General features: G+C 43.0%; 1 protein-coding gene across 3 annotated transcripts in view; it reads right to left on the reverse strand.

The window, feature by feature from the left end:
• Window positions 1–25,057, reverse strand: part of MARCHF1 (membrane associated ring-CH-type finger 1) — a 125,625-nt gene that overhangs the window by 71,460 nt on the left and 29,108 nt on the right. For 2 of the 3 annotated variants that reach the window (XM_060278682.1, XM_035111599.2), the window contains exon 2: window positions 2,577–2,716. The exons of the other annotated variant lie outside the window; for it this stretch is intronic. In XM_060278682.1, coding sequence (XP_060134665.1) covers window positions 2,577–2,678 — 102 coding nt within the window. In that variant the 5' untranslated portion in view covers window positions 2,679–2,716. The remainder of the gene's footprint in view (window positions 1–2,576; window positions 2,717–25,057) is intronic. 3 annotated transcript variants of the gene reach the window in all.

Here is a 25,057-nt window from a genome sequence, read left to right on the forward strand (position 1 = left end):
ACTTCTTCCACAAACGACTCGCTATCCCTTTCCAAGTGCCCAGTGGCAAAAATAATCTGCTCATCCTGACAAGTCTCCCGGAATAAATCTAAACCATTTGCCTCTGCTGTCTTCCACAACTCAGCCCAGCTTGCCACATTATCATTCGTCATAGTAAAGAAACCTGATTTCAAGCAATTATTCACTTCTCTTCTGTTTTGATGTCAGGTCCGTGTTTCAACAATGGAAGGGGCTGTTCCTTTCTTTCCCATTCCCTGTTCCAATGTTTCTTCTTGACAGCTCTTTAGTAATGCTTGACTGGATAGGTCTGCCTCATGTAAAACACCGAACATGTTAAGAAATGTTCCTGAAGAAAAGCAAAGTGTGAAAACTGACGTGCCATTTGTTTTGAGAAAAGCAACAATTCTCTATCACTTTAATACAAGAGTTTGGGTAAGAATTTCACTCAGAATAAACGGTTCTATTCACAAAATAAATGTCCTAGACAAAATATTGAGAAGGCAGCTAAGTAAATAGGTGCAATATGCTGAAAATGGGATGTACCTCGGGCACATGCTACATTGTAAAAATGACTACAGATTACTCCGCTTCTTGCATGACTTAAAATGTCCATTTATAAAGTATTGTTTTCATGCAGTAAGTAACCAATATTAAAGAAATGGTAGCAACTTTCGGAGGAGGGAGTGTATGTACACTAGACAGACAGGTAAATAGAATGGAGAAAAATAATAGCATGCTAACAGGTCTAGAATTGTGGTCTGTTGACACAATACAAACCTGCACAGTGCTACTACTGCCCTTATTATTACAATGGATGTGGCAGAGCTTCATTATGCATTGCTCTGGGTGCACAACAACTTGTAGCTCAAGACACAGCACTGCAGAATGTCAACACTGCCCCCCAAAGCCTCTGTCTTCATCCACTAAGCTTGCTGTGTTAAGGATAATAATAAAAAAGATACTGGCGAAGAGAGTGCACAAAACAATCCAGTAAACAAAGTTGCCACAGCTCGGCAAGTATGCAATGCAACATCTCCTTCCCCTTTATTCTGACATATCTGCCTTTTGACAATCGGGTCGCTAGGCAGTTGGCAAGACATCTTCCGGCCTCAATCATGAGCAATTTGGTCATTCAAACTCTTATTCAGGAAGCTGCATCTCTCCCAAGTCTGGCTGCACTCCTGTGAAAAATATTTAAATACTACTGACTTCAGTGAAATTCAGAGTTGCACCTAGAACTAGTATGGATCTACACAGTTTCTTTAATAAAAACAACAACTGGGCATCACTTTCACACACAGTAGCTGTGCTGGGATAAAATATCATGAATAAGAGTGATTTAGAGCTGGCAACGAACCTCCTAATGGCAGGTTGCATGGAATTGCATTCAAATTGAAACTTAAAACCGCTCCTACTCCCAACACAGTACGAATGGCAGCTAAGAGCTGGGAAAAATTAGCATCCCTCAAGCAAATAACCTTCAGAATGAACAACAGGCAACATATAATTTTCAGACAAAAACAGATTGCACTGATTATGTCTTTGGAACAACTATTCAGAGCAGTAAAATATGGGTTGCATTAATTCAGTCTCTTACATTTGTTCAAGATATATAAATATATATTTACTCAGAGTATACATATTGATGTTGATAAACATGCCCAAGTTAGGGCCATTAAATTCAAATGGTCTACTCTAAATGAAACTTAGTTAAATATCAATCATAGAAAGTACAATGGAATGTAACTTTTCCAATACAGTGGTACCTCGGTTGTCGAACGGTTTGGCTGCCGAACAAATTTGCTCCCGGACGCTGCAAACCCGGAAGTGAGTGTTCTGGTTTTTGAACGGTTTTTGGAAGCCAAACATTTGATGTGGCTTCTGCTTGAGTTCAGGAAGCTCCTGCAGCCAATCAGAAGCCACACCTTGGTTTTCAAACCATTCTGGGAGTCGAATGGACTCCCGGAACGGCTTAAGTTCAACAACCAAGGTACCACTGTATCTATTCTGTCAAAGCCTGCGATCATCCACCCTATGGAACATATGAAAAACAATATTTTAAATACATTTTCTTTCTCGTCCATGTCATAGGCAAGTTTACAAACCAAGCAAAGCAGCACTTTTAAATAGGGGCCCTCTGTTCATGTCATGCACTGACAACTATTAAAAATAGCCAAACATATCTGTTTGTAGGAGGGGTCATTTTTACCTTAACAATATTCTTGAAGCTGCTGAAAAGGAAATTTTCTGTTTATAGATGTCAAAGCGTGCAACTCTGTATTTACCTTGACAGAACAGCAATATTATTTCAACAGCCACCACATGCGAGCCAAAAATTAAAAGGGGAGAGGTGGTTGGCAACAAAAGTACAATATAGTTGGAAAGCTTGAAGAAAGAACAGTTTGCATTCAAAGCAAAACAAAAAGAAGCAGGCAAAGCCAAAGTGGTTTCAAATAAAGTACAATAAGGCAGAAGCACTACTGTTTTTTTAAAAAAGAAAGTTAATTTAGCACCTTTCAAAGGTTGTTGGTATGGATTTGCACATGCCATCATCATGAAATAGAACTTTCACTCACCAAGGCAGAGATATGTGAAGCATCACTTGTGACCTCGGGGGTTCTTGTGCTGTTTGGGAGTCTGTGAGGATTACGAGCTATCGCTTGGCACCAGCCCAACATTTTCTCCTTCCACTTATCCCTTTTCAATTTCTGAAATTCTGAAAATAATTCACATTCCCTGAAACAGTGGTATTTTTTAGTTTGTTGCATGTATGTCTCTGGGCATGCAATTATATATATATGTGCGTGCGCGTGTTTGATCTGCCTAAAAATAATAAAACTAAAATGACGGGGGGCAAGATGGAGTGGGGAATCTAGACCAGGCTTCCTCAACCTCGGCCCTCCAGATGTTTTTGGCCTACAACTCCCATGATCCCTAGCTAGCAGGACCAGGGGTCAGGGATGATGGGAACTGTAGTCTCAAAACATCTGGAGGACCAAGGTTGAGGAAGCCTGATCTAGACGCATCAATCCTAAACACACTTCTATCCAGAAACAAGTCCCAAATAAATGGGACAGTGGCTTCTGGCATACCTATGAAGTTAAACTATAAGTTCTTTACTAAGTAAATGTTGTTGGATCCAGATTTAGTAGACCAAAGATGGGGAACCATGTACAAACTGAGGGTCCTATTACCTTGTTAGAAACATTCAAGGGGGCATGTGCCAATAGTGGGTGGAGGCAGAGGAGAAAATAGGCAGAGCAATAGATGTAAGCAGGCTACATTTTAGCAATTCAAAAGTAATAGGTTTCTGCATGCATACACCCTCCATGTAGGCAAGCAAGAGGCATCATCACAATTCAAGAGCACATTTCATCAAGGCAACAGCACTTGAGGAGGGCAAGGGGTATGATGCAGAGGGGTTGCCTGGTCTAGAGAGGATGCTTAGAGCCAGAGAGAGAAGTCTGGAGGGACACACTGAGCTCCTGGCCTGCGGTGCCCTACCCCTGGAGTGTAGCCACTGGATTAAGTGGGATTACTCTAAATCTGGGTCCAACCCAATATTTTTTTTAGGACTGAGATTTCATAGGAAAATTACTAAAATGCATATATATATATACTGGGAGAATTGTGCACACAATATTACATTACATGCATTAATGAATGCTTTCTTCAGGTTCAAAATGTCATGTACCACCAGCAGATCAAAGACTACACACAGATAAATATTACAATCTAGTAACGAAACTTCTTCAAATGAAAATATATTCCACATTTTCCAGAATTAACCCCATTATATTCAAGTTTATGTTATTAATTTTTAAAATGTTCAGATAAAATAAAAACCCAGATCAACTGTCTTTAGACTCCAGATTTATGAAACATGTCACCAATAGTGTACTTTACAGCTGTATTCTGGATCATACCCTGTTGGAAATGGTACAACTCCAGGAGTACTCTCTTATGCTTTTTTTAAAAAAAGAAAAACCAAAAAACATTGCATGTGATCCTAAACATGCATAATTCACTCTCTCACTGTCTTATACACATCTTGTCTAAACTTTCCAAGAGTAAATATTACCAAAACTTACACTCCATATTTTTTAGTGGAATTCAAGCGTGTAGCCACAATTTACGTTGAATAATAAAAGCAATGCTGATGACAATTAACACAAAACTTTTGATTCAAATCAGATCCAGTACAGAGGTAGCCATGCTGTTACTAAAACGGACCTTTCAGACATTCCAGGTCCAGATATTCACACCGAGGCTTCTGAAATGTATAAGACTTCTAGAAGACTTCAAGAGGCCCTTGAACAAAAGGATTCTATGAACTGGTATATTGCACAGAAAATGCACAATGTCTCATTGCATTCACATTAAGTGATATTTGCCAAAACAGCCATTAACTCAACGAAATACGTATCAGGAGAAAAATGATGACCAATATGAATACTATGGTATGACAATGAGGAAGAAAATGGCTGTAATTCAAAACATCCACTTTTGGAGATTGCGATATGGCTTTCATCAGACCAGTTCAATCCTCACCACCACTGCACCACCTCATAAGGCACTACAAGATTTCTGAAGCTTCCCAAAATTTCAGGGTTGGTTTGTTGGGTGGGTGGGTAGCAGTTTCTCTTAAAGGAATTCCACTTAGTTGTCCTCTAGGTTGCTGCCTATAATGACAACTCACCAAGTTTTTACAGAGCACATTAATATTGACATTCATTCTAGGTGAAATGTTCTGTCCTCTGCCAAATTTTTGAAAACAATTGGAAATGCTGTTCCAAAGCTGAAGGCTGCCAACTAGTCTGATTGGTCCCCCTTAACATATTCATGCAAAAAAATCAGGCACCTCTAGAGCAGGCATCCCCAAACTGCGGCCCTCCAGATGTTATGGCCTACAACTCCCATGATCCCTAGCTAACAGGACCAGTGGTCGGGGAAGATGGGAATTGTAGTCCAAAACATCTGGAGGGCCAAAGTTTGGGTATGCCTGCTCTAGAGGCTTAAGGAGTCATCATGCTTTGGAAAATATGCTGCCAATTCAACCTGTGAATATAAAATTTTTGCATCCCTTGCATACTTCTGTTGTCATACTGCTCCATCAGGGTCTGATCACAGATGAAAATCAAGACAGCAGTGCTCAGGGATCATTATAACACAGAGTTTGACAAAGTACAATAGAAAATAGAAAACAAGCATAATAACTAGTACTTTCTTGCATACCTAGATAATGTGCATATTCTGATGAAGTGGGGGAATACTGCAATTCTGTAATTTTTAACTGTGTTGAACTCCCACAGAAATTAATATGATCTTACTTGAGCTAATATTCACATACACAAGATTATTTGAAATTACTGTGACCAACTGAGTCTAAGAACACCAGGCCAATAAATCCATACAGTCAATATCATATGTTCTTATAGGCTCCCCAATCTTGTACTGTATAATGTATATGGTTGTTCCTGGCTACAGCTGTGCTGGAATGTGGGGAGTGACAAGCATTTTGTCCCTTGATTTGTCCCTGGAAACTACACTTGGGTTCAAACCAGTATTTTAAATAACTCAAGGGAGATGTAAAATTTAAAGAAAATTAATACAAATTACAGTCTGATATATTAAAATTAACATCTGTTTCATCTACAAAAGGCAGCTCTCTTTTATTAATGCCATGTAATTTAAATATCTCAACAAGAAACAATGAGACACTTTTTAAGTCAAAAGTTGAAGCTGTCTGATTCCTTAATAAGACACACAAATGGCATTAAACAAAAGGAAATGAAACACAAAGCATTTTCCCACACATATACTGAACGACTTATTCCTCTTTCTCGGCAAGATTCCTAACAGCAACAGAATGAAGGAAATTTGGGAGTTATTAGCAAAGATGGACAAGAATGTCCAGGGCTAGAATGGTAGTGGGCAGGGGTGTAGCAAGGGGGGAGCGGAGGGGGTGGCCCGCTCCTAGATCCGTCTTTTGGGGGGCAGCGCAAGCAGCGGCGCCGGTGGCACCCCGCTACGTAGCACGCATGCACAGTGCTGACACGTAGTGACCCATGTGTCGTGCGTAGCGCCGCTGCACATGCACGCTACGTAGCAATGCCCTGTCCCCAGGTGTGTCTCATGTTTGCTGCTCCGGGTGACAAAGCGGCTTCCTACACCACTAGTAATGGGGGAGGTATCTGAGCTTCTATGTGCTAACAATACTCTATTTTATTTATATGAAAGTTTTCAAAAAATAAAATAAAATAAAGCAGTGGACAAAACTATAAAGAAATACAGAGCAAATACATTAATATGCTTCGTTTTAGCAGAGTGGCAGCCAGTGAAGTTCTTTCAGCAATGGTGACATATGCTCACATTAGGTTGCCCTGCAAAGCAGCCCAGCTGCTACTTTCCCGTCTAGGTGCATTTTCCAAACCAGCCTTAAGGAAAGCACAATTCAAGAGTACATTGCAAAAAGTTAAAATGCCAGCCGTTTGGACCAGCTGCAATGGCTAACTGGAACAATGTGAACAATGAGCCTGTAGGTGAAAGATAATCTAAATACATAAATGAATGCAGATATAATTGGATCAGGGTCCTGAGAGATGTGTGTAGTTCCCCCCCCCATTGTCTCTCAGGGTAGTTATTCAGTATCATTGAAGGGTAAAGGAAGAGTATGTGCCATAAAGTGAAATAGCCGAGGACTGCTAGACCTCTAAAGCTCTCATACACAGACATGTAGCTCATGCCCAACATCAGTACTTATCAACTTAGTGCAGTCTGTTACAGCTGTATTAGCAAAGAGGGCTGAAAAGGAAGACAACCTATCCAGGGACAAGGGGGTAGGCAACTATTCCCTAGTTTGTTTTTTAAAATGCAAAAACAATATTAATGGCCTACATTGTATGCTTTTTTCAGTTGCTGGTCTTGTTACGGCTATCAGTGGTCATGTTTTTAATCTTGCCAGATTGGATTGAAGGCCTACAAATGGCTACTTTCCTTGAGAATATGAAAGGAACACAGGAAGCTGCCTGATAACAGTCAGACCATTGGTCCAGCTAGCTCAGAAATGTCCACAGCCCTCCCGGGTTTCAGAAAGAAGCTTTTCCCAGGCACACCTGGAGATGCCAATGATTGAATCTAGCGCCTTCTGTGTGCAAAGAGTGTGGTCTGTCACTGTCACCCTAGGCCCTTTCTGATCTTGAGGAACAGCAATGGGGTGAGCTTGGTAAACAAGAGGGAAATTTGACATAGGGAAGGCATATCAAATAAACTGAAAGAGTATTGGACAAAAGGGTCTGCACCAAACAGTTGCAGTCTATATCCAGGGTCAGTGTACCCAAACCCGATTGAAGTGCAGAGTGTTTGAGGACCAGGACATTCGCAGGGGAACCAAAGTGCTTGTTTACAAAGCTACTGTACTACCAGCCTTACTGTATGCTTGTGAAACATGGACCACTTATGAATGCCATCTCCAACTCCTCGAAAGATTCCATCAATGGTGTCTCCGAAAAATTTTACACATCACTTGGGAAGACAGGCAAACTAATATCAGTGTACTGGAAGAAGCAAAGATCACTAGTGTTGTAGCAATGATTCTTCAACATCAACTTATTTGGACTGGTCATGTTGTGCCGATGCCTGATGATTGTCTTCCAAAGCAACTACTCTATTCCAAACTTAAAAATGGAAAGCGTAATGCTGGTGGTCAACAAAAAAGGCAAATCTTAAGAAATGTAGTATAAACATTGACAACTGGGAAACACTGGCCTGTGAGCGCTCCAGTTGGAGAACAGCCTTTACCAAAGTGTCATGAGCTTTGAAGACACTTGAACTCAGGACGCAAGGGAGAAATGTGCTAAGAGGAAGGCACGCTTGGCAAATCCACACCGTGATCAACTCCTGCCTGGAAACCAATGTCCCCACTGTGGAAGGACGTGTGGATCCAGAATTGGCCTCCACAGTCACTTACGGACCCATTGTTAAGATCGTGTTTATGGAAGACAATCTTTCTCGGCTACGAGTGATCGCCAAAGAAGAAGAAGACCCAATCCCATTTTCTCAGTCTGCCACTCATGCCACTGGCAGTACATGAGGGGAAGGGGGGAAAGCCACAGGGTTTGGTGAGGGGAGTAGGAGAAGCAACCAATCTGCCACACACTCGAGAAATCAGTGGGGCTATAACCATTACTCTTGTTTTAAGTGTGTGCTGACCAGTTTACTCTAACTTTTTAAAGAATGTGTGTGCAGTGTATCTCCCCTGCTAAAATGTGTCACGGTCCGGTCGGCGGGCGTCAGGACCAGAGGCAAGATGGTGGTGAAGAAGCGGGGTTGAAGGCAGAGGCGAAGGTCCACGGGGCACGAAGCAGGGCGAAGGCAAAGCGAGGGTCCAGGAGCAAGAAGCAAGGCGAAGGTCCACGGGACAAGAGCAAGGCAAAGGCGAAGCAAGGGTCCAAGGAGCAAGGAGCAAGGTGAAGGATCCAGGAACAAGAAGCAAGGCGAAGGTCCACGGGGCAGGAGCAAGGCGAAGGCGAAGCAATGGTCCAAGGAGCAAGGAGCAAGGCGAAGGATCCAGGAACGAGAAGCAAGGCGAAGGTCCACGGGGCAGGAGCAAGGCGAAGGCGAGGCAGGGGTCCGAGAAGCACGGCAGCAACAAGGCAAGGGTCCAAAGAACAGGAGGCCAGATGCAACCAGGCAGGGATAGCGTTGCTGTGGCAAAGAGCTGAAGGGAAATGCTGGGCTTTTATCCCTCCCAGCTCCTGCCACCAGGTGCAGTGAGATCTCAAGTGGCCTCACCTGGGTGATTACTCCTTGCTTCTCCAGCACAAGCTGAGGACTTCACCTGTGTGGCCACGCCTTGCTTCTCCAGCACAAGTTGAGGCATGCCCCAGTCCTGCAAAGCACTACAGGCCCCAGAGCCTGACTCCTGCCCATACTCCTGACAAAATGAGTTTTCCTGTTCAGGGTACCAGCCAGGCATAGCTTCCAAGCAGGACATTCCACTTTTCTTCATTGTCTCACATTCATTTTTCTTTTTGTTTTACAACTCTTGTTCTATATTACATGCTGCTGCTTAGCATCCTCATTGGGCTGATCTTTGTGGTTTGCCAACTGTGCAACCTTTTGGGTTCTCCCAATCTTGCTGATGTCTCCTCATTTTTCAGTGGCTTTATTTTGACTATAATCCTGGTGTGTGGTATTACCGTAGTAATGACTGTCATCCCACTACAGAGTCTGCTCCTGAGTATGACTAATATTGGGTATCACCCAATTATTTCATCTTTGTTATCTCAATCCAGTTAACAATATGATGAAATTTCTGTAGCAACAGTATGATAGTATAGAAAGCAAGTTTATAGATTCCTATAAAATTCATTTTTATGTCAGGACATAACTAGTCTCCACCTCCACACACAAAAAACACACTATTCTATTTTTAGAACTCATCTGTCACTAATTCCCACTATATTTACTTCAAGAGAAAATTACCCCTTTGATCCCTGTTCTCTGTAGCAGTTTAGCTAATGCCATACAACATATATTTATTCAACAACTTCTAAGTTCAGAGAATTACTAGGAAATGAATGATCTAGAATCAAATACAAGTGCAGCTTTTATTTCAGACAGCTTGACAGAAGTCCTAATTCTTTGACTTGTAGGAGTCCAAAATAATTGGTTTTCATTAACAAATGTTAAATATTTGTTATTGAAACTTGCCATTAGTTAATTTAAAACAGCAGAAACAAGAATTTTACAGAAACTTTCTCAAAGAAAGGTGAAAAGTATTTGGAGAGAACTAAGCGGATGCCTCTCTTTTGTTTATTGCTTTGCACATTTAGATGAAAAATAAAAATTCAAAGTAAAAAAGCTGGAATACACTATTAACAGGCTTTGGGGAAAATATCTAAAAGTAAAATATATTGGAATTACAATAATTGTGAAATTACGTTTCCCAACAATGCAAGAAAGAAAATGTTTATAAAATGATATATTAATGGTGTGATATATCCTGTAAGATAAAAAAAAAGTATCAAACTGTATTATGCCACAAATGCAGACTCAGTGCATGTTTGGTGGTATACTGGAAAGTTATGCATTAATTCCAGGGAGGGGAATGTTGTGACGTGGGGTTTGTGATTTCAGCTCTCTTGACATAATATGCTGGAGACAGTTCTCTAGTAACAGCTCTTTATTAAAGTGAACAAGACTGAAGACTGAGGAGAGGAAAGCTACATTTATAGGGACAGGGGACTAGCTAGGAAGGGATACATTTTGGAGGGAACAATATCAAGCAATCACAGTGCTGCCTTTTGGAGGAAACCAATAAGACAGAGGATCCAAATACAGCAGCTTAAATGAACCAATAGTAGCTGTACCCTCTGGAACCAAAAGGCAGTTACTTTATCCTAATGCAAATACAGACAATAATAATACAGATATAAAATCCTTTGACTCAATACACAACACCCCTCCCCCCCTAGTGAGCACAGCAGACGTAATCCCTCAGGTACTGTGGGGTCCTACAACTTCTACCTGATCTCCTGACAACAGGTGTTGCAGGTTCTGGATTGGGTGTTACCTGTGCTGGAGGGGCTGCTATAGGGGTTTCATCAGGAACAGATGGAGTCCCAGACATCTCAGGGTCCCCGACCTGTACCTCGTCATCATGAGGACTAGCAGACCCTGGTTCATTTGCTGAAGCCCCTGGTGACTGTACCTCTGGACCATTTCCACTCTGGTCTTGCAGCTGTGCGTCATTAGCCAGGGATGAATTATCTGACTCCTCCCTGCTGAGCGCCCGGCGCCTCAGCTGATCTATATGTCTCTTCCAAACTTGCCCATTTTCCAAGGTCACATAATAGGACACAGGTCCACTAGCCCGGGTGATCACACCGGCCACCCACCGCGGACCTCGTGAATAGTTCCTCACCCAGACCAGATCTTCAGGGGCGAGATACCTTGTTGTGTCAGTCTCAGCCTGGGGGGTTGCTCTTGAATTACGGTTTGGCATTTTATCTGGGTGGACATAATCCAGCACCGTTACCAGTCTTCTACCTAAGAGCAGCTCGGCTGGCGACTTGCCCGTCGCAGTACACGGCGTCGCATGCTGCAAAAATAACATTCGCGCAATGCGAGCCGACCAGTTACCCTCCATTAAGCGCGCAATGGATTCTTTGGCTGTTCTTACCATGCGCTCAGCCTGCCCATTGGAGGATGGGTGAAAGGGCGCGGATGTGACCCCTCTTATAAAGTTATCAGCCAAGAATGCCCTGAATTCTTGGGATACAAAAGCTGCCCCATTATCTGATACAATGGTCTCAGGTAACCCGTGGGTAGCAAACAGCTGCCTCAACACCTTGATTACGGCAGCTGATGCCATGCTAGGGACCATCGCCACTTCTAACCATTTGGAATATGCATCAACGATAACCAAAAAGACCTTCCCTTGGAATGGCCCAGCAAAATCTATGTGCAGCCGGCTCCAGGGAGTCCTGGACTGCTCCCACCAGTGGACTGGTGCTCTGGCCACTTCTGGCCGCACCTCTTGGCATGCCTTGCATGTTCGTACCCATTGTTCTATGTTCTGGTCCATTCCAGGCCACCACACATAACATCGGGCTAGCGACTTCATCCTGACCATTCCCGGGTGTCCCATGTGAAGCGTCTCAAGAACCCTGTTTCTCAGTGGTGCTGGGATGATCACCCTATCTCCCCATAGGAGACAACCCTTATGCATGGACAATTCGTGCTGCCTTGTCGCATAAGGCCTGAATTTTTCTTCATGCGGACCACCTGGCCACCCCCTCCCCACCCAAGTGAGCACACGGGAGAGAACAGCATCTTTCCTAGTTTTCTCAGCTATATCCGTAGCTGTTACAGGAGCCCCCGGAAGTGTTTCTAGCATCATAATGTGCTCCGCCGGAGCAGGATCCTCATTGCTCCCGCCAGGAAGGGGCAATCGACTCAGCGCATCAGCATGGCACAACTGTTTCCCCGGCACATGGGTCAAGGTGTACTGGAACCCATTCAGGAATATTGACCAACGCAACATTCTGGGGGAGAGAATTTGTGGCGTTTGTTTGTTTGGGTTGAACAACCCTAACAGTGGTTTGTGGTCCGTTTCAATGGAGAAATGGCGACCGTACAAATAATCATAGAACCTTTTGATTCCGGACACAATAGCCAGTGCCTCTTTATCAATTTGAGCATAGTTGCGCTCTGTGGGCGACAACGTACGGGAATAGAAAGAGATGGGCTTTTCCGACCCATCCGGTTCCCTATGACTCAGCACAGCCCCCAGACCGTATTGAGAGGCATCACATGCCAGGACCAGCGGCTTTGACTCATCATAATGAGCAAGGACGCTCCTGCTACTCAGCATTCCTCGCAAGGAGTCAAAAGCCTTCTGCTGCTCCCGCCCCCATCGCCACACATTCTTTTTCTGCAATAGTCTATGTAATGGTTCAGCTACCGAAGCTTTCTGGGGTAAGAACGAATGATAAAAGTTAATAAGTCCCAGGAATGACTGCAACTCCGTCTTGTTCTGTGGTCGTGGTGCCTCGATGATGGCCTTAATCTTAGCATCCGTGGGGTGGATGCCTGATGCATCAATTTTAAACCCCAAGAAATCCACAGTTGGCACCCCAAAACTGCATTTTTCTTTTTTCAGTTGCAACCCCACCTCCTTGAACTTGAGCAACACTGCACGGACACGCGCAACCAGTTCCTGTGGGTCTTTTCCAGCAATCAAAACGTCATCAAAAAATGGCAAGACCCCCGGCAGATCTCTTAACAGGCGTTCCATGAGCCCTTGAAAAATTCCTGGGGCCACACAAACTCCGAACTGTAATCTGTTAACTCTGAACGCCCCTTTATGTGTGACAATAGTCTGTGCTTCCGCTGATTGTGGGGTTACTGGCAGCTGTTGGTAAGCTTGTGCCAGGTCAATTTTGGCGAACACCTTGCCCCCAGCCAGTTTAGCCAACAGATGTGATACGACTGGAATGGGGTATGAGTTTCCCCTGAGTGCCTTATTGATAGTACATTTGTAATCTGCACATATCCTGACTTCCCCATTTGCTTTAAGGGGCGTGACGATTGGAGTCTCCCACTTAGCAGAGTCCACGGGTGAGAGAACTCCCTGCTTGACCAATTTATCCAGCTCTGCCTCGATCTTGGGTTGCAGTGCAAATGGCACTCGCCTTGGTTTGAGTCGGATTGGGGCCACACCGGGGTCCAACTCGAAGTCAACTGGGGGCCCTTTATAACAACCCAGTTTTCCATTAAAGAGACCAGCAAATTCCTTGCATAATGCCTCGCTCATCTCAGGGCAGGTTTGGATTGAATTAAGCCCTGAGATACTCAGTCCCAGGGCGGGGAACCAGTCAGTGCCCAGGAGACTGGGGCGACTGCCCTTCGCAATCACCAGTTTGAGTACAGCCTGTTTGTCCCGGAACTGTACTCTCACGGCACACATTCCCATAACATGGATGCGGCCTGCTGAGTACGACTGCAAGGTTGCCGGGAAGGGCTCCAGAGGGGGCAACTTACCCCTGGGGAAGAATGTCTTCGCGGTCTGGTCCGACACGATGGTGAATGCAGATCCGGAGTCCACCTCCATGTCGCACTGCTGACCCTCAATCTTCACCTTGACGTGTGCCTTGCCTTGCGCTGGAAACTGCACGGCCCTCCCGTTGATCTCCGTTACGTAGTGGCAGTCCTTTAGAAAACGAGTTGCTGTGGGCGGTCTGCGATGCTCCAGTCTAGGTGCTCCTGTTGCTCCCGACTCCGCCGATCTACAGACCCTGGCGATGTGACCCGTCTTTCCGCACGTCCGGCACATAGCATCCCTGAAACGACAACTCTTCCGCTCATGGTTTCCGCCACAACCTGGGCAACTGCCTCGGCGATCTTTGTGCACTGTGCAGGCCTGACGCACCAACTCGACCCCACGGACTGGGCTCTGGCTCGGAGTAGCCTCTAGCTCGTCCATGGCATGCGCAACTTCTATCTGTGGCTTAGTGGCCTTGTGACTGGCATCAAGCTCCTCTCTTTCATAATTCTCCGTGGCGGTGGCCTCCTTCAAGGCTGAAGCAAGGGTAACCTCTTCTTTAGCCACGATGCGTCTTCTGGCTTTCTTGCTGCTCAGACCACCAATAAACCGATCCAGGAGAGTCTCTTCCAGATTTTGGAAGCCGCAGTGCTGAGCGAGCTTCCGGAGTTCAGCCAGAAATGTGGATACAGACTCCCCAGCATGCTGCTGCCTCTTATGGAACTCCATCCGCCGGGCCATCTTGGTCTCAGTAGGCGCCAAGTGGCTTGTTAGGCAGGCAAGAATATCTTTGAGAGATGTCTCACTCAGCTTCGCTGGAGCAAGTAATGCCTTGGCCAGCTTGAAGGTCTCGGGCCCACAGTAGCTCAGGAATGTGGCCCTTCTTTTGCTGGCATCGGTGATCCCTTGAGCCACTGCAAAGAACTCGAAGCGTTCGACGTAGTCTTCCCATGTGTGGGGCTCTGATGGCTGGAAGGGCTCCAATACCCTTGGACTCTCCATTGTCCTAGCGGGCAGGGTCGTCTTCTCAGCTGGCCAGTGAGTCTTGTTCTAAGCTGCAATCCGGACTCTGAGGCAGGGCTGTGTTTAACCGCTCCTCAGCATTCCGGATCCCATCCTCGTCGCCAGTTGTTGTGACGTGGGGTTTGTGATTTCAGCTCTCTTGACATAATATGCTGGAGACAGTTCTCTAGTAACAGCTCTTTATTAAAGTGAACAAGACTGAAGACTGAGGAGAGGAAAGCTACATTTATAGGGACAGGGGACTAGCTAGGAAGGGATACATTTTGGAGGGAACAATATCAAGCAATCACAGTGCTGCCTTTTGGAGGAAACCAATAAGACAGAGGATCCAAATACAGCAGCTTAAATGAACCAATAGTAGCTGTACCCTCTGGAACCAAAAGGCAGTTACTTTATCCTAATGCAAATACAGACAATAATAATACAGATATAAAATCCTTTGACTCAATACACAACAGGGAAAGGTGGAAATCATTTAGGTAATGATTAATTGGAGAGCTAGAGAAAAGGACAAAAGAAGGATCATAAGGTGGATCTAGGAAATCTCTTGAAAAGAGCATGGATGCTGATTGCCAAAAAGGAGGAAAAACCCCAAAGGTTTATATTAACAACTGTTTCAGAAAAAAATAGTATATGATGAACAATCTGAACAGTCTGCAAATATGAAGCATGGGCAAGTCATGGGAATAAAAGGACACCCTTTTTAAAACCAAACCGGGTTAAACACATGGTGTAGAGAACAGAAACCACTGTAAAGAAAATATCTTAATGGACATCCTGTCAAAGTTAAAGGTTCAAGGACTTAACCTAAGCTTCTTTTACATATTTCAGTATGTCCCATATGTTACTACCAAAGCAAAGGGGAGTTGTTGTTTTCCTAATGCAGTATAGTACATGCATACATATTTAAACCTTTATAAAGCAGATCCACATGTACAATGAATAGAAGTTCATATACAGTATTGCGAAATCTAGACTATTTTCGCCCCTTTTTGTGAAGTTCTTAAAATGACTGCTTTTCACATCATGGTGAGAGAGAGAGAGAGAGAGAGGAGAGTAAATGAGAGCCTGAATGCTCCTAAGAACAACTGTGTAAATATTTTACACACAGGTGGTAAGAGCCTAGGCCAGAGAGCATTCCCGGAGAAAGAAGAGTAAGATAGCTGTCCCCATGGATCCTGATAGTCTTCCACACAAGGGCCCTGATATTCGTACACACAGAAAGGCAGCGTAATGGTCCTGCAAGGTCTGGGGGTGAAATTATGCTAAATCCTAGGCAGTACTGTTCCTCGAATACTTGTATAAGAGCTTGCAAACAAACAAACAAACAAACAGGTATTACAAGATAATAACAAAATGAAAAAGTATAAACTTTGGGTGAAAACTGGCAGCAATAAAAACAGTAAATTAAAAAGTAATGGAAAATAAAGGCTTGGCATTAAAAAAGATAGAACATACGGTAGGTGCTGTGTCACTGTCAGCCTCCCAGGGAAGGACATGGCATACACAGAATACTACCACTGAGGCAAGACCTAAAGCCCTCTTCGCAGCCATCACCTGCCTCAATTTCTGATGGCAGGGCCACGCAGAGGAGGACGTCAGATGATGGTCACAATTTACACTGCATGGATAAGCTGGTATGGAGGCAGGCAAGTATCCTGCCTCTCATGCTGTGCAGGGCTTTAATGGCAAGCGCTTTAAAGACAGAACTTTGAATTGTGCTTGGTTAAGAAAAGGACCAGTTTATTATTGATGTGACATAATAAATTACAGAGGTTCATTGCACTTCTCACCTCATTAAGAATGCCTTCAGTTCTATTTAGATCATGTTCTGCTTTTTAAGAAATCTGAACAGCATTCCCTTTACCCAGTTTCAGAGTGTGTGTGTAGTAAAAATGCTATTTTTATTTGAAAGGGGGGATGGTTCAGCTTTCAACACTTATTTCAGTGGTTGTAAAGACTGCTTCTGGTATTCTTTTCCGACAGCTGCTGTGCTTGCCTCTTTCAACCCTCTGACAGTCTCAATTTATCCATTGTTTAGCAAGAAAACAATGGACAAAAATGTTAACAGCACACTAAACTGCAACACTAGAAGATGCTGAGAGACCTATACATGGTTGGGTCATTCCTAGCCAGTTTTTCTATGGTTTGCTTCAGCGTGCTTTTAAATAGAAACTAAAGTCACAAGATCTTAATTATGTTCAAACTGTCCATACTATTTCCCCCCTCTAATTAAAGATCAATTTAAAATAACAACTTGAAAACCTCAGCTATTATAATCTCATTAAGCTCTTTTCCCTTCTAATTCATTAAAGGGCCTATTTTCTCCTCTAATAATCCTTTTCCTTGCAGATGCTGTTAAAAAATATTCTTAACTACAATGTGTTGATAACAAGCTAACACAGTTACCCCCCTAGAAACGAACATTACATAGTTATTTATAAGAATAGAAAAGATCCCTTTATACTTTACTTATATAATGGGTACTAGTTATATAGTCGGTCACAGGTAATTACCGGCCTACCACAATAATCACCTGTAAGAGTTTAAATATACTAAAATCCTGAAAAATTTAGATTCCACCATCTGCCATTTCATTCTGTGAGCAATGATGGGATTTAAATGGTGAACTTCAAACTTCATGTGCCATATACATAAATAGCAGATCTAAAAGAAGTTTTTAAAAATACCTTCTACATTTTAGATGGAATTTAGATATGGAAGGAACAGGCCATACATGGAGTATGATGGCATAGTCTTATCCCCTTTCAGCCTTGACTGGATCATATGCTAGTTTGAGTGCAAAGAGAAACCTTTTATTATATCTGTAAAACATTATACCAAGCAATGCATTTAAATTATGCTGAGTCCTTACCTTTTGAAATTTCAACATTATACATGAGCTTTCACACAATGTGAAAGCCACTTCTGGAACTATAGTAGGATGTTTTTGTTTCTCCTTATTGGTACAAAAGGTTGAGAAGGGCAAACATTTCTGCCCTGCCTTTTCAAACACTTCTTATAGGAAAATATCAAAATGCAACCAAGATTGAAAAACAAATAGAGCAGCATTTTAAAAGCAACATGCTAAAAGAAGAAAACCTAGGAAATGAACACCATGAAATCACCAGCAGGGGGAAACACTAAATTAACACCCACCCACCCCCAAAAAGTTATTTGCCTGGTGCAAAAGTGACATCAACGTAGGTACAAGGTGAGCCTCCCTGGGGAGAGTATTGCCACAGTCAGAGCACAATCACAGATAAGGCCTTTTCAATAGGAACTTCTGAATGCACATCCAACATCAGTATCACATGAAGGAGAGGCCAGGGCCACACCTGCCAGCTCCACTCTCCCATCCCCAGCAGCCCTGTCCCCTGCCACCCACACTTAGAGGTTGCAGCAAGGGTCTACATGCCTTCCTGGCTTTCCTCCTTCTGATTTTCACCAAAAGCGTATGGAACCAAGGATGTGGGATTGCAGATTCAGCCCCCCCCCCCTCACATGTTGTCAATCATGTGTGATACGTACACTCAAATGAGTTATGATGATTGGGTGGGTGGCAGTTGAGAGGATTAAGTAGAAAGTTCAGATCCTGCCCCCCCCCAAAAAAAACCCCATTTTTTTGGAAAAACTTACAAATGTGGAAATTGCTTCATACTCTCAATTTGACCCAGAAGTGTCTCATAATCCCACAGTGCGCCAAGTTCTCCATAACAAGTGATTCTGCATGTGATCGGAAAAGTCCTAAGACTTCAGCTAACAGGTACATGAAACAATGTGGGAGGAATTAAACGTTGTGTTATTATGATCAGTTCCATCAGTGCGAGCATTTCTCCCTGCCAGACAGAGCAATCTTCTCTTTCCTTCCCCCATGCACTGTTCTGGGGGCTATCTCAAGCACCCACCCCAGCCAATTTGGGGAAGCACAAAGCATGTTTTGGGGAAGGAGATGGGGAAAACAATGGTTGCACTATTGGAACTCCTTGTGGTGGCTCCAACTCTTAGTCAGCCTGATCCTAAAGGAAGGTTTTTCATAAGCAAGTCCCTGCAACTTCAATTGGGGAATTCCAAGTGGCCTTACTTCACCATCTAGATATGAGGCCCATAATTAAGTTACCTAAGGTCAAAGTATAAACTGGCACAACACATAAATAAAACATCCCTGTTTTTTGGTAGTGACAGAGTCCAGTCCCAATACTTTTAGTTGAATCTAAAATACATCATTGTGCGAGACAAGCATTACTTATCTGCAAAAGGTAAAGGTAAAGGTAAAGGGACCCCTGACCATTAGGTCCAGTCGTGACCGACTCTGGGGTTGCGCGCTCATCTCGCATTATTGGCCGAGGGAGCCGGCGTGTAGCTTCCAGGTCATGTGGCCAGCATGACAAAGCCGCTTCTGGCAAACCAGAGCAGCACATGGAAACGCCGTTTACCTTCCCGCTGTAGCGGTTCCTATTTATCTACTTGCATTTTGACGTGCTTTCGAACTGCTAGGTTGGCAGGAGCTGGGACCAAGCAACGGGAACTCACCCCGTCACAGGGATTCGAACCGCCGACCTTCTGATCAGCAAGTCCTAGGCTCAGTGGTTTAACCACAGCGCCACCTGGGTGCCCAACAAGTGTTTAAATATTTAAACCAGGATTTGAAGTGTTTTATGCTGCTTACTGATTGTCGGCCCTCCACTTAACGAGAAAAATTTTGAAACACAATTTCTATCATAAAGCAATTTGCATATGTTTATAAGAAGAGTCCTTGAATTGCAAACACCTGACTTAGGAGAGAGACTAATCCCAGGCATAGCTGCCAAGTTATCCCTTTTTTACAGGGATTTTCCCTTATGCTGAATAGGCTTTCTCGCGAGAAAAGCGAAAACTTGGCAGCTATGATCCCAGGTGACCAATATTCTGTACTACTCTCATGACCTGAAGAATACTTCACACACACCCATATTCATCCCATGAGCTGATTATCACGTATACTTGCTTGTATGAATTAACTACCTGGGATCCTCAGTCAAATGTGAAACATTAGCCAATGTCACTGAAAGACAAACTGCTGGCTAGGACTTTTCAACTCTTAATCTTTCAAACACAGAGAAGGTTAAAATATATCAGGCACGTCCAACAGGTAGATTAGATTTAGCTCCCCTAAAAAAGCTCAACATTTTGTCCCTTCACCCCCCAAAAAACGTGCCTTCCCTCCTCCCTAAAAGAAGCTCAACAAGTTTGACCTGAACCCCACATAACAGGGCTTTCCTTCCTAAAAAAGAAAAAAAAAGCTCAAAAACTTTGACCGGAAGAAACAGGCTTCCCTCTTCCCTAAAAAAGCTAAACAACTTTTACCTGAACCCCCCAAAAGGGGGTAGATCACTGCCAGTCTTTAACTCTGAGTAGATCTCAGTCTCTTGGGAGTTGGCCACCCCTGAAATATATATACAGAAGGAATAGTACTATAGTATTTCAAAATAGGCAGCCATCCCAAACAACAACTCTAATTGATTTGAATGCTCCTGTCATGGGGAGAAGTGCCTCTCAACACCTCCCCATTCTACAAGTTTTGGGGGCAAGTTACTGGAAGGGTTACCTGCCTTTGCTTGTGCCCATGAAGTGTTTGAGAGACACAGAGAGTAAGCAGAGAGGGGAATTCCTGGCCACCAATTTGGGTGGACTGGGAGAGCTGATCCTGAAGAAGGTGCCCCCAGACAAAGACTTGTGGCAGGACTTTGATTTGGAATATGGGGCAGGGGATGAAGTGGATTGGTCCAGGGGCAGCAAGAGGAAAAACAATGAGAGAATTCCCTGTGCGCCACACAGAAAGGAGATGTGTTCCTAGAGTTGTGTCTTAAAAGTCCTGTCTGCAACTACAGAGACCGCTTTGGGACTAGAGTATGAGTCTGAAGTCTCAGACCAAAGAGAAATTGAAGGGCTCCAAAAAGACTGAACCTATGGTTTGAAACCCAAAGTAGATGTTGACAAACTTGGGCTGAGAACTTGCCTGAGAGCAGAATTCACATATGAAGTCCAACAGTCCAGAGGTCAGGAAATCCAAATGATTGCAGAGTCAAGGGTCTAGTCCAGACATCAAGGAATCCAGATAGTCACAGAGCCAAGGGTCCAGGCCAGAGTTACGGATCCAGCAGAAAGCAGCAAGGTAGGGAATAGAACTACAGGTGTTACCAGCATCTGACTGCTGCTGAGAGCTCTGCTTAATAAGGCCAGAGCCATCTGGTTCTCATCAGTGCCTTCTCCTCTGTGAAGGCTGATCATCTGCAGGTGGAGTCACTCTGTCTTCTTCCCCTTCAGGCTCCTGTTCAGCAGGTGAAGCTGCCTCCTGGCCTTTGACAAGAACTATGTGAGAAACCATCCAGAGCAGTGGAAGAGGAGCTAGTGGAGTATGCATACGGGCAGGCAGACTCCTAGCTACTCTAAGCCAGAGTGAGGAGACATGGTTTTTACACACACACCCTTGGGCTTTGGCGGGGGCCAACCTGCCCCACCCTTTGGTACACTCCTGATCAGTGCCATAGGAGGTACTGGTGGACGCACTGCTGCCTGCAGGTGTATATTGCAATAATCTGGTCTAGACTGGAAAGACTTGAGTTCAAATCCCCACTCAGCCACAAAGCTGAGTAACCTTAGACTAACTTTATTTCTCATCAGAGTGTATCCCCTGAGGCCAAAGGGAGAGCGGTACCGAGAAGCTCACTTCTACAGGAATTCTGCACATGCCCCAAGATGGTGTGTGCATTTTGGCTATGCTTGGGGAAAGGAGAGTACTAATGTGGTAAACAGACAGCAAGCCTCCCCAACATGCTGAAGCCATTGCTGACAGCAGTAGGTGACCAGACACAAATAGGAATTGATTGAATTTGCCTAATTAAATTCCCAGAGCCCAGTGCTACATATAACTCAAAAGATACCTTAAATCCAGCCATTAATCATCCCTTGTGAGTAAATGGATTCCTTCTGGAAAATATATCCTGCTTTGATTAAAACAAGTCATTTAGTAGTAGTAGTAGTAGTAGTACTAGTAGTACTATGCTTCCCTTGAGAATTTTAAACATGGACTGAAATCTAAAAATTTCAGCATTCATACGCCCAAGTTGTTCAGGTTTTTGAAACCCCCACCAGAAGACTGCTTCACACTGCTCTTTTTCATACACTCCAACTCCTGCAATGCTTTGATTAGATTTTTTTCATTGGTTCCTATACCCTTGAGCAGGTTTATGACATTTCTATTTCAGATTAGTAAGGCATCCTTTTTCAAGAGGTACTAGCAGGCACCTCCCAAGAGGGAAGTTGTTGTTGTTTTACCCTCTTTCTATTTTTAACAAGGAGGGTTCAAATGAACCCAAGGGAATACAAGATACAGAGGGCCACAATGGAGCAAATGGAGTTTGGGAAGTTTTTTTGTAACGGAATTAGAGCAATATACACCAAACAAAGGACAAGATTATTGGTAAATAATATCTCTAACGAGTGTGATATACATAAAGGGACCAGACAGGGTTGCCCCCTGTCCCCTCTAATTTTTAGTCTAGTGATGGAAATACTAAATAACAAAATCAGAGAAGAAAAGGAAATAACAGGAGTAACACTCGGTAGGAGGACGTACAAGCTACGCGCTTATGCGGACGACTTGATAGTCACGACGGAGAACCCAAAGGAAAGCATAAGGAAAATGTTAGAAATAATAGAGGAATTCGGCAAGGTGGCGGGGTACAAATTAAATAACACCAAAACTAAAATGCTGGCTAAAAACTTATCAATGGATGAGAAAATTGAAATTGAACGGTTAACTCAACTAAAGTTTTGTGGCAAAATCAAATATTTAGGAATCTGGATATCTCCAAAAAATATCAATTTATATCAAGACAATTATACCAAAGTATGGGAAGAAATTAAAAGAAATTTGATAAACTGGAACAAACTGAGATTATCATTTCTGGGACGGATTTCGGTAATAAAAATGAGCATATTACCAAAACTGATTTTTCTGTTTCAAAACATCCCAATAATACGCAATACAGGATGTATAAAAGAGTGGCAGAAGGAAATTTCCAGATTCATTTGGCACGGAGCAAGGCCGAGAATAAAGCACAAGTTGCTTACAGATAGAAAAGAGAGGGGAGGATTCGGTCTCCCCGATCTGAATTTATATTATGAAGCGGCCTGCTTCACGTGGTTAAAAGACTGGTTTCTGCTCCAGAGAACCAGTCAGCTGGATTTAGAAGGATTTGATTTAAGGTTCGGCTGGCACGCATATGTACATTACGACAAGACCAAGGTACACAAAGGGTTTAGCAACCACATAATAAGAGGTTCCCTTTATAAAGTGTGGGCGAAATATAAAAATCTTTTGGAGCCAAAAACTCCTTTATGGATTTCGCCGGTGGAAGCCAAGGCGGTAAGGAAAAAAACTAATAAGGACAAATGGGCTACATATAGATCACTGCTGATAAAGGAGGACGAACAATTTAAATTAAAAGGATATGATGAAGTTAAAAATGAATTAGTAAGTTGGTTAGATTACCATCAATTAAATGAAGCTTTTAAGGAGGACAAAAAAATAGGATTCAATTCAGAAATGTCCAGATTAGAAAAAGATCTGATGAATAGTAATAATAAGACAATATCTAAAATGTATCACCTCCTTCTTGAGCTGGAAGTAATGGACGAAGCAGTGAAAGAAGTCATGATAAAATGGGCCCAGGACTTTGGCTATGCAATTATGATGGAGGAATGGGAAAAGCTGTGGGAACACAATATGAAATTCACGGTATCATACACGATTAAAGAAAATATGTATAAAATGTTATACCGGTGGTATCTTACGCCCTCCAGACTGTCTAGAATGTATAAAAGCATTGCAAATGTATGTTGGAGATGTGGCGAGGCAAAAGGAGATATGATACATATGTGGTGGACCTGCCGCAAAATTAAAGTGTTTTGGAATCAGATACATGAGGAGCTGAAAAAAATGCTTAAGATCAACTTCACAAAAAAGCCAGAGGCTTTCCTCCTCAGAATCCTGAACACAGATCTGCCAGTAAAATACAGAGAGCATTTCCTGTATGCGACGGCGGCAGCCCGCCTGCTGATAGCTGCCAACTGGAAAGGAGATAAAATCCCCACAGTTGGCGAGTGGCAAGTTAAGCTATTGGGTTTTATGGAAATGGCTCAGCTAACTGATAGTTTAAAGGGAAAATCCAAACAGGCATTTATGGAAAAGTGGGAAAAATTTAGGGATTATATGCAAGAAATTGATAATAGGAAAGGAATCTTCATGGCAGTTTTGTATTGATGGGTATATAACAAACACTCAGACAAATTGGTAGAATAAGCTTTATTATGTACAAAAAAATAACAAGATTATGATGAGGAATGTCAGTACATAAAGAATATAAAGGAGACAAGTTGCAGATGGTGATGGGAAGTCAATGGTAGAATTCTGATGTATCAGATACTTAGGTGATGAAATGATAATGTTCTTTATTTTATTTTATTTTTTCCTTTTTTTTCTCTTCTGTAAATTTTCTGTAAGACATTATTTTTCAATAAAGTTTGATCATGCAAAAAAAAAAAAAAAAACAGAAGGCCCGTGTTTGGGGTCAGCCATCCCTTCAGGACCACTACTTTGACAGGCAGAATGATTATCTTAAAACAGCCAATCCCTGTCAGACCTCTATATCCCAGTTGTGATCACTGGCATACAAGAAGATCTGTTAACAGGGTAACAAGGTGTGCTGCCCTGAGAGTCATAAGTCAAAGGATAAAAATGTAATTAATATCCCGGTTTATTTAATTGTGAAAACTTGTATTTATCCTCACCCTTTTTGTTGCAGAACTAGACTATCTAGGCATTTTATTAACACAAAAGGGGGAAAGTCCCAAAGATTAGAATCGGGATATAGAACCTTTCATGCAAGATTAACTATCCTAAAGCTTTCCTGAGTACATAATTTATTTAGTTCTGCGGCTAATGTTGCAACAGACATTGGGATGCCTTACTTGTTGTTCCAAGGTCAAAAAGGTAATTTACTTCTGAGTATATATGCAGACGATTGTCACATGGCTCAGATTAAATAATATCCTTTAAGACAGGGCTGCTGAAACAGTACTGGGTGGCAGCACCTTAAGCAATCTGGAAAGAGCAGCTAATAGCAATTTCATCTGAAGGACAGGTGTGAAATTTGTTCAACAGCTGATGATAGAAGACTTTAAACATTCTGCGTGTTTGGGAGGTATTGTCCCCTTAGGTTTTTGAACGGGGGTAATGGCCCATTTCCCCCCTTCTATGTGGGGAATGGAAGAAAACAGTGGTGTGGTTTGCATAAAGCAAAACCATAGTTTAGCAATATTTGTGAACCCAGCAGCTTAACTATGGTTTATTAACTATGGTTAAAGAATGCTTGTTAACCAAGGTGTGTAGTTGTTTTATAAACTTTAGTTAATGTTCACCAGAGCTTCATGTTGTTGTGA

This window comes from Zootoca vivipara, chromosome 9, assembly GCF_963506605.1.
Source record: "Zootoca vivipara chromosome 9, rZooViv1.1, whole genome shotgun sequence".
NCBI lineage: Eukaryota > Metazoa > Chordata > Lepidosauria > Squamata > Lacertidae > Zootoca > Zootoca vivipara.